Genomic DNA, 16,949 nt, shown 5'->3' with positions numbered 1-16,949 from the left:
ATATCTTGTTATTTTTGCAGCATTTTCAGCACTGTGCAGGCGTAAAATATATTTAGGATTATTGAAACAGACAAAATTATCTGCTAGTATTTCAAGTTTTCTCTTAAGTATGTTTAGACAAGTAACATATTCTTTGTAAACCCAGAATAATAGGCTTATGTCTTTCTTCTTTTGAGATAGCACCTTCCATAAATCAGAAAATAGGAAGAAAATATTGGTGCAATTTTGCCAGTCATTGGCAAAAGGCACAAATTTTCACTTGCAGTACTCTTTCAGGAGATGTTCTCCTGATTCAGGTTGTTTTTCAAAAAGAAAAAAGTAAAGAAATCACACAACAGTAATGACAATGGACAAACAGAACATAACTGATAGGCAGGCAATGGTCATGCAGAAGGGTGAATGATGTATGGCTGGTGCAAGATGCAGAAAATAAATTTAATGGCCTAATGGACAACAAAGTTTGCCTTTTACATAAGATCTAATCTACCCAACTAGTGATAGGCATGTGGGATAAACAGATACTCACGCACATAAACATCTGCTTGTGACCTCGATGCTTTGACAATTTTGGATCATGCATGCAAAACATTCAAACGTTTTTCAGATGACAGCAAGCGGCTCATGCATTCTCAAACAAAAGATTTCTGAACAAGGCACAAAATTTTTTCCTCACTTTATTTGAAATTCTACAAATCCAACAACATCACTGATGCCAGAATGAAAGTAGAAAGTGCAGTGGCATGACAAAAGAACTTTAATATGTCTGCCCGTCATTAGTAATATAATTTGGCAGCATATATTTCAAGAAGTGGGTTCATTTTGACAGACAACCACTTTTATAAGAAAGGGAAAGAACCAAAAACGTCAGTTACTTTGACGTGTTGATGTGCTGTTCAGAAGTCCACTAGAATTTTGTTTTGCTGTTGTTTATAAAGATCAACAGGATAAAGTGTGTCACTCAAAATGTGAGCATGCACATAAGAGTGGACTCAGAATAAAAAAAAACTAATACAGCCAAAGAGGTTGCTCTTTTCTGAGGTTCAGTCGACAATTATATAGAAATATATACGGAGCATCACATGATACTAATGGCGGTGACATGCAGACACCAAAATTGTCAAAATTTTCAACCTGCTTAATACCTTTGGTTGAATTGCTCCAACGGTTACCTTCAGAATAATGGGATAAAGTCAATAAATTGACGCAAGAGGCACCAGCGCCTGATCCAAAAACAGTTATTCGTAATGGATCGCCACTGAAGAAAGCTATATTCTCACTAATCCAACGTAATGCTTGTATTTGATCAAGAAGTCCATAATTTCCTTTAGCAGCTTGGTCACCGGTGCTTAAAAATCCTGTGACAATGAAGAATAAGGGAAAAAAAAAAATTAGGTTAATTAAACAAATAGGTTAAAAGAAGTAAACACACTGAATATTCTCAGCTGTACTTTAATTGTTTCTATCATACTAGCAACATGATGAAACCGGTTTTCATGGTGTCACGTGAAACTTTGATTTTTTTCAAAAATGCCATAAATCAGTAAATTACAATAATAATTCCAATTAAAGTCAGAGGTGGAGAAATTTGTTCCTACACAGACTACACCGACCCCGGGCGGGTGCAGACACTGCCGCGGGCTGACACCTACACAGCATTCCATATTGATATCATTGAAGGAAGCTGCACAGGTTGCCAGGTAGGGCCCCCCCCCAGCGCTGCCTGCTCCTAGGAATCGACATAAGCACTGCTACATGAATGAATTTCTCCCAGAGTTTTAAACCGGAGCCATTTTAAAAATGGCTTTAATTATTTGTTTCCACAGCATAGATAATCTTTCTCCCTGAAGTGATGAACCTTACCCTCTATTAAGGACTCTCACCAATCACCAAATAGCTCAGCTCATACCAAGATACATAGATGGGAAATTATGGGCAAGGACCCACAGTCTGATGTTTGTGCTCATTCTTAATTGATCCAAATGATCATCTGGTACCCTTTATTTCCTATTTTTGCTGTTATTTGCACAAAATGATTATTGTTAGCTATATATGCAATTCCATTTTGGATTTTTATCATACATCATGAGACACTTCACCCATTTTCACTGGAACAAAATCTGTAGCTACTGTCAAAAAGGCAATGCCTGAAGCCCTATATAGCACTGTCATCTCTACTTTCAATCTAAAACAAAATGTGTGTGCTTTAATTATGATTAAATATAGCAGGTTTTTGAATTTCATGTTTTGAAAGTTTCAGAAACAAACTATCAGGCCAACAAAAACTATTATTTTATTGGATCAATATTTTGAGGTTGAAATTGATTTACAACAGTAGCGCGGAATGGTCTCGTAGTGAATCATCAGCCCATCTTATACCACACCAACAGTTCTTTTATATTAGCTTCAATGCACAAAGAAAATCGGCACAATGTAAAACAAGCTGTCAGTTCGTTATGAGCCCACTTAGTGCAACTGGCGTAAACCAGTTTCATCCCTTACAATCCTGGTATTCCTCTATTATTTATGCAAAACCCTATGGGTTCTCCCAAAGCAAAGATATCAGGACTACTTGTACGCTGTGCATTACTGCAAGACTACATGGCAGGGCAGGTCTTCCATCCACCAGAAAGATGCCTCCACAACCTTTGCTCTTGGAGGTATTTGAATATGAAGCAAGCGGGCATCGCAGCTTCTGTCACAGCAGCTGTAGCAGAATGAAGCTAGAGTTGCCGTGGCAGGTCTTGGGATCCTGCAGCAGGAGGACAAAGGCAGCCCACTGAGCTGGCTTAGGTCATGAAAGGTGTTCTATAAATGCATGTCTTTGTTTCTTTCTGGCTGAAGAAAATACTTCTTTTGTGCAAGGTTTTTCCTCCTGGTGGTTGAGCCTGTATGTGGCCATGATCTAAGAGCATTTGAATGAGCTCCTCTTCAGCTAAACCTCTGAGGCCCCCTCCATCGACCACTGAATGCTGGGAACTGGAGCCTAACAGATGACTCCTGCGTCCAGTGTCCAAACTGGGCAAATGGCAGCAAAGGCCATGGTTCCCTCATTTTCATGTTATATGCATGCGAGGATGGGAGAACGAATTTTGAGATATTGGGGCAGTGCTCCAGAAAAGGAGTTGGAAAAATGATATAGCTGAGCATATTTCTAGTTCAGTCCACCGGAAAACAGGTGGAATAGGGCCAGAAAGCATTTGTATTTTACTATTTTCATCAGTGAATTTATTTGGGGAGAAACTTCCCTATATTCACACCAGATTAAAAGTATAAATTTGATAAGGACGAAAGTTACTTTTGGCTCCACATTCTCAATCGAAATTATGAAATCAAGTAAAAATGTTTTAAAATGTCCTCAGAACCAGCCTGTTTACAATGAATCTAGTTCAATATAAATCATAAAAAGAAAGGTAATGTTAAGTACAACAAATGTTACGGGCAAAGGCAAGAGGCAATATCATGTTTTCAAAGAATATGTATATATTATGTGTCACAAAAACGTGCTTTATGTTGAAAGACGATTTTTAATCCACCAGCTGGAAACCCGAATTGAATTTTTAAAAAACAGTGACTGGACAGCACTTGATGTTTGCTGCTCAAGATGGCGACCCCAATTTTAATCACTGTACCTTCCGCATTCCACTACATTGAAATGGAAACGCCATGGGCTGAATTTTGTTGAGGTCCCTCTATCGGGATCCTTTTTGGGGCCCAATCTTCCCAGCGATGGCGAGGCTCCATGGCGGCCCTCCACTGCTGGGCAACGGGATCCGAATTTGAATTTTTAAATAAAGTAAATGAATACATTTAAATAAACGTGACAGCAATCTTACCGGCTGCCCGGGATCTCCCGTGCGGCGGCCAGCAGTCATGCGCCTTCACTTTCTCGTCCAGGGAAAGCTGGCACCACTGAGGTAGGGAAGGGGGGAACTTAGGATTTTTAGTGCAGTGTGGGGTGGGGGTGGGGGATAACGGGGTAAAATCAGCATGTATAGTGTAGGGGAGGGGGGTGGGGGAAGGGGTGACCTCTGCACTTTGGACAGTTGGGGAGTGGGGGAAGGTCAAATCTTCCATGTAGGTATTTTGTGGGCAGGGCGGGGGGTGGGGGGGTGGAAGAGGGCAACTATTATCTGTAAGTCTTATTGGCGGGGGAGGATAAGGGCAAATTGTTTTGTGGTGTACTGAAGGGGTACAGGTTTAAATATTTAAATTTAGTGGCAGGTCTGGCTGCCCTTTAAAAATGGTACCAGCACCTGCACACAGGCAGCTGACACTGCTGCCAGTGACACAGAGCCTGCCCCCACCACCTGATTTGAGGGGGCAGCCTGACCGGCGTATTATCTTGAACTGCCGTGCGCTAGATCGCGGTGGCATAGCAGCATGCCATTTTTTTCATCCATCGCCACTCCCAGTGGCGGGAACATTAAATCCAGCCCCATATCTTCAAAGACCCATCAAGGACAATGTCCTGGGGAATTTGAGTGAATCACATATCCTGTCCCCATTAGCAAGGCATTAAGGCAATCACCTGAAGTACTCAACTGGTGGAGACAAACTACTCAACCTAATTACTTGAACAATGGAACCCTAACTGTGAGAAGGGGATTCCTAGACCTCGGCTAATTAAGTTGCAAGGGGGAATACACTAGTAACGACCATGCTTGAATTATTGGGCAATGGTCATGTGATAGGCGCAAACTTTGTGTGTTAAAGCATCTGTTTTCTCTGCAGTAAAGAGACAAGCAGCTAGATGCTGACAAGGAAAGACCAAAGTGGGGTCCTTCCTTCCTCCCTCTGTCTCCAACCCACCTTGCAAGCTTTGAACCCTGTTTACTGACCGTGATCACCCAGGGATGCCGCTGCTCCAAACAGAGACTTCTTAAAGGAAATCAGCCCGCACTACTGTCTCCAGCAGAACAGCCAAATCAGCCATCCACATCTTCAAATTGGAAGATTCAGGACCGAGGGAAAGTTGCACGACCACTGAATTCAGCCTGAAGCCAGCCGAGTCATAACCTCCACAGACTGTATACCCCTTTTATTTTTCTGGACTCTAATTTAATCAATCTATCCTTCCCCACTCTGTGTGTGTGTGAACTTCGAGTGTGTGTGCGAACTTCGAGTGTGTGTGTGAGAAAGTCAAATTTTAATGTTTTTCTTAGATTGGTTTAAGTATAATAAAGTTAACCTCTTTCTTTGTTAAACTCAAGGAAACCTGTCTGATTGGATCTTTTATGATCACAGCAGGTAAACAGTTAAACACTCACTGAATTGGCAAGTATATCCTTTTCAAAAAAGTAAACCTGTTGTGATCATACAAGGAAAGGGAAAAGAGGGGAACCATTAGTCCCATTCATCTGATCATAACACATGTAAGAGCAATTTATCTACTAATGCTGAATACAATCATAAGGTTAGAAGTGGGGATGTTTGCTGATGATTGTACGATGTTCAGCACCATTCGCAACTCCTCAGATACTGAAGCAGTCCGTGTCCATATGCAGCAAGACCTGGACAACATTCAGGCTTGGGCTGATAAGTAGCAAGTAACATTCACATCACACAAGTGCCATCCAATGATAATCTCAAATAAGAAAGAATCTAACCATCTCCCCTTGACATTCAACAGCAATACCATTGCAGAATCCCCCACTATCAACATCCTTGGGGGAGTTACCATTGACCAGAAATTGAACTGGTGCAGCCAGATAATTCTGTGACTACAAGAGCAGGTCAGAGGCTAGGAATCCTGTGGAGAGTAACTCACCTCCTGACCCCCCAAAGCCTGTCCACCATCCACAAGGCACATGTCAGGAGTGTGATGGAATACTCTCCACTTGCTTGGATGAGTGCAGCTTCAACAACACTTAGGAAGTATGACACCATCCAGGACAAAGCAGCCCGCTTGATCAGCACCTTATCCACCACCTTAAACATTCACACTCTCCACCACCGACGCATAGTGGCAGCAGTATGTACCATATATAAGATGGACTGCAGCAACTTACTATTTCTCCTTCCACAGCACCATCCAAACCTGTGACCTCTACCACCTAGAAGGACAAGGGCAGCAGATGCATGGGGACACCACCACCTGCAAATTCCAATCCAAGCCCACACCATCCTGACTTGGAGATATATTGCCATTCCTTCACTGTCGCTGGATCAAAATTCTGGAACTACCTCCTTAACGGCACTGTGGGTGTACCTGCATTACATGGCCTGCAGTTCACCACCAAGGGCAATTAGGGATGGGCAACAAATGTGACACCCACATTCCATGAAACAAAAAAAAAAATCATTCTCCAAGAAGAGTAATAATCTCTTAAAAATATAAAAGGTACAAACACCAAACTATTACCACCAATGAAGTGGTTAAAGATAATGCGGTTTTGATCTATAAAATATCTTCCAAATCAATAACCAGGAATTGTGGTTTTTTGAATATACTGTGTAGAGAAATAATAATCACATAAAAATTGCAGGAAATCCAACAATAAGCAGGAGGAGAAACAATTGGTTTCTTAAAAATTGTATACAGGAGATACATTTAAGTCAGTTCAGGATCGCAAATTGGAATCTGATGGCATTCCAAAAGTTAAGTATCTAAAATCAAAATCAATACTAACAGTCCTGGGACATTTTCACAGAATACTCCCATAGTCCAGAATATTGGCTTTATTTGTGAAAAATAACTGAATACAATACATGTAATGGGGAAATACCACATTGGGACTGAACTGAAATGGAATATATAAATCTACTTGATTTAATTCATACAGAAATATGCAACAGCACATTTAAGGTTGTTGCACTATAACATTTATAGCAGAATCCATTTCTCTTCTCTTCTGCAGGTTATTCAGCGCATCATTCCTTCTTTCAAGCTTGTATTTATGCCAAAAAAGCAGCAATGGTACTCGAATACAACAATACTCAAAAGGCCTGCAACTGCATCTTTGAAATAAATCACTTGAACAAATCTAGTTTATGTCACAGTCAGGAACAAAAATGTACCAATGTGAGAAACCTACATTTTATCTAAAATAATGATCTCAGCATAAAAGGCCTACAGACATGGATATTCTGATGGTGAGACAGATAGTATTGCAGACCTAGAAACAATCAAGTCAGATATTCCTTGTGATAGATGTGAGAGACACATATTTTTCTAGAATAATTTCTTTGGATTTCTGCAAACAAATTTTGTATCCATTCTCTTTTATAAAGGGCAGAGAATCTCAACATTCAAAAGAAAGAATAATCTTTGAAAATGCCACTTCCTCAGCCCATATATAACTATACGAACAAGGATTAACGCTATTTGCTCTAAAGTGTTTTAAATTGCCATGACTCAATATAAAAAAAAACGTACTGCCACAAATCCATTTAATTGAAACATTTTAATTGTGTGCATTCATAAATGTGCTGCCTGCCAACAAAATAGTTTATCATATTCCAATTATGTTTAACGTTAATTTAATATAAAATGAGTGTCTGTACCATGAACAGATGAAAAAGTAAAAATAAAATCAGTGTAATGAGTCAGGAAAGTTGAGACTCAATGGGCTGAATTTTCCTGTTGGCGTCAGGAACCCAGCGTTGAATCATTTCTGGGTACCAACACCACGCGTTTTGAATGTGCATCCGATGGCCTCATTTTATGACGATAGAAGATGGCCAATTAATATAGGCCACTTTTGCGTTCGTCGTCCAATTAGTGATGGCGGGCAGGTTCCCGAAGTGGAGTGCAAAGACATCATGGCCCTTTACAATGCAGGCCAGCAGCCCCCACCATGAGACCAGTGGGAGCACTGCTGACACAGACTGATGGAGCAGCCAGGAGACACTGCACATGCCATTAGCGTCCGCGGAGTGACTGGAAAGTAACATGTATCTGGTCAACAGAGACATCTGTCTCCACTATTTAAGAACTCAATGACAAGGCTGTGATATGGGCAGAGAACAGCCTTGTCATTTGCAGCTACTGACCTCATCATCAGCTTTAGAATTTCCAAGGCTCTGACCTCCAGCTGTGAAACCGCCTCCTCTCAACTACCAGGGAGCAGGCACAGCGGGGAGCCCATGTGCCACTTGCAAAATCTGCAGGCTTTTGAAAAACAAGGCTAGAATCTTACCCTCAGTGGATGGCTCCCGTTGGGGCATCGGGGGTAGCCCTCTGTCAGGCACAAGGTGCCTGATCAGGAGAGACCCCCACAGGCCGTTAGAAAGCCGCCTACTTTTAACAGGCAGCTTTTCTCGGGCCAGGGCCGCCTGCCAGCCAAGGGTGAAATCCCCGTGGCAGCGGACGGAGGCCCTTACGTGGCCACTAACTGGCCACCTAAGGGCCTTGATTGGCCTGGGGTGGGCAGGCCGTTTTTCACTGCCGCCGCCCTGCGTGGTCGGGATGGGTCCCCCAAGCCTCCCACTCCATTTTATGTACACCCCCCACCCCCACCACCATCCCGCTCTTTGGGGGCGTAAAACTCCGGCCAAAGGCTTAATTGCCCTTTTAAGCCTTACTTGGCTACCCGCCACTGCTGTGCAGGTAACTGCTGCCGCGAGGAGCCTATCTCCAGGAATAGTGCTCGGAAGCAGGAAGAGGTCATGGAGCCGACCTGATGCGTGGCACTCCAATTTTCCCCACCACCCCCTGCCTCCAAAGCCACCTCCACAGGGCTAGGCAAATTCAGCCCAATGCGTTAGTCTGAACATCTATTTCAGGCATTTGTCATCTGCCTGAAAATAAGGATCCTGATTCAAACAGGTGCTCTAAAACATACCAATAATTCTCTGGAGTACACTTATCTGCATGCTAGAAACATTAAAAAATATGTATTAGAAACCTATATAAAATGTAAACTCATAATATCTTATTCCTAAAGAAAGTCAAGCAATATTATATATTCCTCAAATTAACTGACGATAGAAGTGTTTGTCTACATCTTCTGTAATTCCATATTGGTGTACTTCAATTAAGGAATAAATGGCCTGTGAAGTAATTTATATTTATAGATTAGGTGCCAACTGTGAAGAATTACTGTTTAAATTATAATGGGCTTCTGGAGCAAAAGGCTGATTTCTTTAATGGTGGTCTCCTTTTCTTGCCTGATTTCGTGTGCAGCAAACACTGCTCAGGGATGCTAATACAACCTGCAATGCTTTAAACAACAACAACAAATTGCATTTATATCGTGCCTTTAATGTTGTAAAATGTCCCAACAAGCTTCACAGGTGCATAATCAAACAAAAAACTGATATCAAGTCAAAGAAGATGGCACTAGGACAGGTGGCCAAAAGCTTCATCAAAGGTTTTAAGGACCATCTTAAAGGAGAAATGGAGAGGTGGAGAGATTTAGGGAAGGAATTCTGGAGCTGGGGGCCTAGGTGGCTGAAGATACAGCCACCAATGGTGGGGCGAAGGAAGTGGGGATGCATTAGAGGCCAGGAGGTGCAGGAACACAGAGGTTTCAGAGGGTAGTAGAGCTGAAGGAGGTTGGAGATAGGGAAGGGCATGCGGAATGAGGCAGTCTGCTCAGCTGTTTTAAATTACATTTGTTTCTAAATAGTGACGCATTGGTGTTTTTGTGCCACTGAAATAATAGTGGATTTTATTACTATTTTTACAGATTCAAACATCAAATACTCCTTTGACTACAAGCACAATATTGCTTTTATATACAAAATATTGCTTTGCAATACAGGTAGTTGGCCATTTTACCTTCCCTTATGTTCAGCTCTGATATAATCAGATGCAAGTTTTCCCATGTCCTAATTTATTTGCCGTAATTTAATATTTTTTTTTTAGAATTAGAATTAGAATATTACAGCGCAGTACAGGCCCTTCGGCCCTCGATGTTGCGCCGATCATCTGACCTACACTATTCCATTTTCATCCATATGTCTATCCAATGACCACTTAAATGCCCTTAAAGTTGGTGAGTCTACTACTGTTGCAGGCAGGGCGTTCCACGCCCCTACTACTCTCTGCGTAAAGAAACTACCTCTGACATCTGTCCTATATCTTTCACCCCTCAACTTAAAGCTATGTCCCCTTGTGTTTGCCATCCTCATCCGAGGAAAAAGACTCTCACTATCCACCCTATCTAACCCTCTGATTATCTTGTATGTCTCTATTAAGTCACCTCTCCTCCTCCTTCTCTCTAACGAAAACAACCCCAAGTCCCTCAGCCTTTCCTCGTAAGACCTTCCTTCCATACCAGGCAACATCCTAGTAAATCTCCTCTGCACCCTTTCCAAAGCTTCCACATCCTTCCTATAATGCGGTGACCAGAACTGCACGCAATACTCAAGGTGCGGCCTCACCAGAGTTTTGTACAGCTGCATCATGACCTCGTGGCTCCGAAACTCGATCCCCCTACTAATAAAAGCTAACACACCATATGCCTTCTTAACAGCCCTATTAACCTGGGTAGCAACTTTCAGGGATTTATGTACCTGGATACCAAGATCTCTCTGCTCATCTACACTACCAAGAATCTTCCCATTAGCCCAGTACTCTGCATTGCTGTTACTCCTTCCAAAGTGAATCACCTCACACTTCTCCGCATTAAACTCCATTTGCCATCTCTCAGCCCAGCTCTGCAGCCTATCTATGTCCCTCTGTACCCTACAACACCCTTCGACACTATCCACAACTCCACCGACCTTCGTGTCATCCGCAAATTTACTAACCCACCCTTCTACACCCTCATCCAGGTCGTTTATAAAAATGACAAACAGCAGTGGCCTCAAAACAGAACCTTGCGGTACACCACTAGTAACTAAACTCCAGGATGAACATTTGCCATCAACCACCACCCTCTGTCTTCTTTCAGCTAGCCAATTTCTGATCCAAAGCTCTAAATTACCTTCAACCCCATACTTCCGTATTTTCTGCAATAGCCTACCGTGGGGAACCTTATCAAACGCCTTACTGAAATCCATATACACCACATCCACGGCTTTACCCTCATCCACCTGTTTGGTCACCTTCTCGAAAAACTCAATAAGGTTTGTGAGGCACGACCTACCTTTCACAAAACCGTGCTGACTATCGCAAATGAACTTATTCTTTTCAAGATGATTATAAATCCTGTCTCTTATAACCTTTTCCAACATTTTACCCACAACCGAAGTAAGGCTCACAGGTCTATAATTACCAGGGCTGTCTCTACTCCCCTTCTTGAACAAGGGGACAACATCTGCTATCCTCCAGTCCTCCGGCACTACTCCTGTCGACAATGACGACATAAAGATCAACAACAACGGCTCTGCAATCTCCTCCCTGGCTTCCCAGAGAATCCTAGGATAAATCCCATCTGGCCCAGGGGACTTATCTATTTTCACTCTTTCCAAAATTGCTAACACCTCCTCCTTGTGAATCTCAATCCCATCTAGCCTAGTAGGCTGTATCTCAGTAATCTCCTCGGCAACATTTTCTTTTTCTACTGTAAATACTGACGAAAAATATTCATTTAACGCTTCCCCTATCTCCTCTGATTCCGCACACAACTTCCCACTACTATCCTTGATTGGCCCTGTTCTAACTCTTATCATTTGTTTATTCCTGATATACCTATAGAAAGCCTTAGGGTTTTCTTTGATCCTATCCGCCAATGACTTCTCATGTCCTCTCCTTGCTCTTCTTAGCCCTCCCTTTAGATCCTTCCTGGCTAGCTTGTAACTCTCAAGCGCCCTAACTGAGCCTTCACGTCTCATCCTAACATAAGCCGCCCTCTTCCTCTTGACAAGCGCTTCAACTTCTTGAGTAAACCACGGCTCCCTCGCTCGACAACTTCCTCCCTGCCTGACAGGTACATACTTATCAAGGACACGCATTAGCTGCTCCTTGAATAAGCTCCACATTTCGTTTGTGCCCATCCCCTGCAGTTTCCTTCCCCATCCTACACATCCTAAATCTTGCCTAATCGCGTCATAATTTCCTTTCCCCCAGCTATAATTCTTGCCCTGCGGTATATACCTGTCCCTGCCCATCGCTAAGGTAAACCTAACCGAATTGTGATCACTATCGCCAAAGTGCTCACCTACATCTAAATCTAACACCTGGCCGGGTTCATTACCCAGTACCAAATCCAATGTGGCATCGCCCCTGGTTGGCCTGTCCACATACTGTGTCAGAAAACCCTCCTGCACACACTGGACAAAAACAGACCCATCTAAAGTACTCGAACTATAGTATTTCCAGTCAATATTTGGAAAGTTAAAGTCCCCCATAACCACTACCCTGTTACTCTCGCTCCTGTCGAGAATCATCTTTGCTATCCTTTCCTCTACATCTCTGGAACTATTCGGAGGTCTATAGAAAACTCCCAACAGGGTGACCTCTCCTCTCCTGTTTCTAACCTCGGCCCATACTACCTCAGTAGACGAGTCCTCAAACGTCCTTTCTGCCGCTGTAATACTTTCCTTGATTAACAATGCCACACCCCCCCCCCCCTCTTTTACCCTCTTCTCTGTTCTTACTGAAACATCTAAATCCCGGAACCTGCAACATCCATTCCTGCCCCTGCTCTACCCATGTCTCTGAAATGGCCACAACATCAGGATCTTAAATGCAATTTCTGGTTGTATGTTAACTTTATCTTGCTTAAACCAATGTACATGGCAGGGCTCTACAATTGCAGTTATATCACACAAACAGTCTGAGACCTGGAAGGACAGGGTCAGAAATGCAGCTAGCAAGACGTACAATCTTTTGAAAATTGAGACTGGCTGTGAATTACAATCTTCCTGCTACCTATTTCCATCCATGTTCAGATGCATGCGCAGAGTTCCAGTCCTTCCATGGCTATTTTTTAATCTTAAAACTTGGAGGTATTTGCAGGTGATATAAAACTTGGAAAACTTGAAAAGGATTGTGAACTATGAGGAGGATAGTGATAGACTTCAAGAGGGCATAACAAACTAGTGGAATGGGCAGACACACAGTAGATGAAATTTAATGCAGAGAAGTGATATATTTTGGTAGCAAGAACAAGGCAATATAAAATAAAAGATATAATTCTAAAGGGGATGCTGGAGCAGAGGGATTTTGGAGTGTATGTGCACAAATCTTTGGAGGTGGCAGGGCAGGTTGAGAAATCATATAATAAAGCATATGGGATTCTGAGCGTTATAAATAGAGGCATAGCGTATAAAAGCAAGGAAGTTGTGGTGAACCTTTATAAAGCACTGGTGTGGCTTCAACTGGAGTATTGGCCGGAATTTTACAGTGGGCCGAATGGAGCCGGACTCCGACGTAAATGCTGGTGGCGAACCCGCTTCCGCCCAGCCTGGCAATCCATCCTGTATTTTACGGGTCCCCAGGCTTTAATTGGCCCAAGGCGGGACTTCAACCCACTTAAAGGAGGAGGTCCCGCCTCCGTGAGCTGCCAGCCAATCAGCGGGCCAGCAGCTCTTAGTCTCAGCAGCGCCACTGGGAGTGGTGGCCACTGCTGGGACTGGAGCCCAGCCAACCGAGGAGGATACCAAGGAGCCAGGAGTGAAGGTAAGTTTGGGTTGCCTCACCAGGGGAATCGGTCGTGCCCTGGTGAGGCTAGGGTGGTCGTTTGGGGAGAGGGGGGCGTCTTGGATCCCAAAGCTCTCTGTGCCTGTACAGCGCCATCTGTGTCAAAGTAGATGTGGTCCCCTACTCTCCAGAATATGGCATCCATGAGCTGCCTGATGGCATGATAAGATGCCACCTAGGTCCACAGCTGATCCATGGAACGACCGGGTTGCATTGAAATTCAGGGCGACGGTAACCTGGACGACTGCTTTGGGGCCCATGAGGCCTCAGGTCATTGTGGATCAGAGCACATAGGTCCGAGACCATCTGCCTGGATAGGCACAGCCTCTTACGGCACTAGCGCTGTCATTTGCAGGTAGTTGACTCTTGGGCTGTGCACCCGATATCTTGGGTAGCACCTTCCTCCCTTTGCTGTCCTCCATTGTGCTGAGAAAAGCAAGTCTGACAGCTCCAGCAATGGCTACTCTCTGGCACTTTTAAAGCTGCGGAGCTTTATTTTAAGTCTCTTTTGTTTATCAGCTCGTCCATAGCCTCCCACATTGTTCACGTCTTCTAAACCCTGCCATGTTCCAGACATGGCATTTTCCACGTGCTCTCCCATTGAATATTCAAAACTGCTGCTGACAAGCCTGCTTAATGAACTCAACAAGCACTTAAATGGAGGTGTGTGGGGTTGCCGTTCCCTCCCTCCCAGCATCCCTTTAAAAGTGACTTCATGTTCGAGAGGTGGTGGGACCCACTGCCGACCTCCGAGAACGCAATCTTCAAATCGCGCACACACCCGGTCCTGCACCAAAGGGCCTTTAAAGTCCGACCCCTGGACTTCACAACTGGTGGAAATAGTTTACCCTATCTGTTCCCCTTAATACCTTGAAAACGCAATCACCCATTAATCTTCTAATTTCCAGGAAATACAACCCTAGTTTGTGTAATCTCTTCCTGTAATTTAACCCTTGGATTCCAAGTATCTGGTAAATCTATGTTGCACTCTCTCCAAGGTCAATATATCCTTCCTAAGATGTGGTGCCCAGAATTGCTCATAGTACTCCAGATGTGGTCTAAGCAGGGCTTTGTAAAGCAGAAGCATGAATTCTACCCCCTTGTAATCTATTCCTCTAGATATAAAGGCCAGCATGTCATTAGCCTTTTTGATTATTTTCTGTACCTATTCATGACATTTTAATGATCCATATACTTGGACCCGCAAGTCTCTCAGTACTTTCACTGTTTCAAACTTTTCACTATTTAGAAGGTACCTTATTCTATCCTTTTTAGATCTAAAGTGGATGACCTCAAATTTGCCTACATTGAAATCCATTTACCAAGGTTTTTCCCATTCAGCTAATCGGTCAATATCTATTTGTAATTTTATGCCTCCATCTACACTGCTTTCAATGTTGCCTTTCTTTGAGTCATTGGTAAATCTGGATATGTTGAGTTTCTATCACATCATCTTAGTCATTAATAAAAATGGTGAATAGTTGAGGCCCCAGTACAGTTCCTTGCAGAACACCATGGACTGAATTTTAATCGTGCCCCACGCTACCCGGCAGCCACTTTGAACTCGGTGGCCTTCCGACACGCTGGGGCTCATTTAAATAGAGGGTGCGGAGCGCCCGCCCCCGATGACGTGGAGGGGGCGGCAGGCACACTCCGGCAACGGTGTCCGGCGCAACTGCGCAGGTGCCGGTGCCATTTTTAAAGGGCTTTAAGCCCTTAGCAGAGGTTTAAATTTTAAAGGGACCAGCACTTTAACTTTCAATAAAAACATTACATTTAACATAAAAGTGCTACTTCCACCGCCCCCCCCAATGTAATACACAATAAATGTATTTCCCTCTTCCCCCTGAAAAACCATTCTTGACAGTCCCAACCTTTAAGCCCCAAACTCTGCATTCTTTGCTCTTCATCCCCTTCCCACCATCCCCACAGCCAATAAAAAATGTTTTCCCCGCTCCTTCATCCTTCCCACCCTGAAAATTTTTTTCCTCCCCCATCCCCACCCGGTTCTCGCCTCGGACCTCCATATGGAGTTCCGAGGGTGCGCGGAGTATGAATAGCAGCCGTAAAATCAGCGAGAGACGGCTGCAGCCTGCAAGTAAGTTCATTTGCATCTCTTTATTGTTAATTTGAATATTAAGATGAAGGGCCTGCCGCCAGGCGTTGGGGTGGGGCCCCAATGCTTGTAATAATGTGGTGGGTCTTTCACGATGTCGTGGGTCAAGGTGGGCCTCTCCCCACTGAATCTTACCGCACCCCCACCCCCGCCACGTCGAGGTGCTAGTAAAATTCAGCCCCACTAGTCACACATTGCCAATTAGAGTACCTACCCATTATCCGTACACTCTGCCTCACCCAATTTCCCAAGCAGGCTAATAACTTACCTACAATTCCATAAGCTTCAACTTTAGCTAACAGTCTCTTCTGAGGGACTTTATCAAATATCTTCTGGAAGTCCATATAAATAACATTCATAGACATTCCCCTGTCCACTACTTTAATCAAAAAATATAATATGGTTTGTCAGGCCTGCCCTATCATTTACAAATCCTTCCTGGCTCCCTGATCAACTGAAAGCTTTCAAGGTGTTCAATCACCATATCCTGCCTCTGGCTGGTGATGAGAGAACCACCATGAAGGAAAAACTGATTTGACTTCATCCTCACCAATCCGTCTGTCACAGATACATAAAACCCTGGAGACAAAGTTTTGTTTTCACACTGAGGACAACCTCCATCGTGTTGTGTGGCACTATTGCTGTTCTAGATGGGATAGATTCAGATCAGATCTAGCAGCTTAAAATTGAGCATCCATGAGGTGCTGTGGGCCATCACCGAATTGTATTTTACCACAAACTGTATTCCCATGGCCCAGCACATCCCTCACTCTACCATTGCCACCAAGCTGGGGACCAACCCTGGTTCAATGAGAAGTGTAGGAGATTCTGCCAGGAACAGCACCAGACATACCTAAAAATGAGGTGCCAACCTGGTGAAGGTAGAACCACAGAACTGCATGCATGCTAAACAGTATACAGTATACAATAGACAGAGCTAAGCAAGCTGACAATCAACTGATCAGATCAAAGCTCTGCTGTTTTTTCCACATTCAGTTGTGAATAGTGACTGACAATTGAACAACTAACAGGAGGAGGAAGCTCCCTGAACATCCCCATTCTCAACGATGGTGAAGCCCAGCATGAGTGCGAAAGACAAGATGAAAGAGTTTGCAACCATCTTCAACCAGAAGTGCCAAGTGGATGATCCAACTTGTCTCGTCCTGAGGTCCCCACCTGCACAGATGCCAGTTTTTAGCCAATTTAATTCACTCCACATGATATCAAGAAATAGCCAGGCGTACTGTATACAACAAAGGTGAAGGTCCCCAAAAACACACCAGCTGTAGTGCTGAAGACTTG

General features: G+C 43.6%; 1 protein-coding gene across 1 annotated transcript in view; it reads right to left on the bottom strand.

Annotated features, from left to right (window-relative positions):
• The window catches only part of LOC137375035 (neuroligin-1-like), an 82,110-nt gene that overhangs the window by 13,889 nt on the left and 51,272 nt on the right, over positions 1 to 16,949 (bottom strand). Inside the window, exon 7 of the mRNA XM_068041658.1 lies at positions 1,143 to 1,355. Within this exon, the coding sequence (XP_067897759.1) occupies positions 1,143 to 1,355 (213 nt within the window). The remainder of the gene's footprint in view (positions 1 to 1,142; positions 1,356 to 16,949) is intronic.

Source organism: Heterodontus francisci, chromosome 11, assembly GCF_036365525.1.
Source record: "Heterodontus francisci isolate sHetFra1 chromosome 11, sHetFra1.hap1, whole genome shotgun sequence".
Lineage (NCBI taxonomy): Eukaryota > Metazoa > Chordata > Chondrichthyes > Heterodontiformes > Heterodontidae > Heterodontus > Heterodontus francisci.
This window is presented reverse-complemented; position numbering and strand designations above follow the sequence as displayed.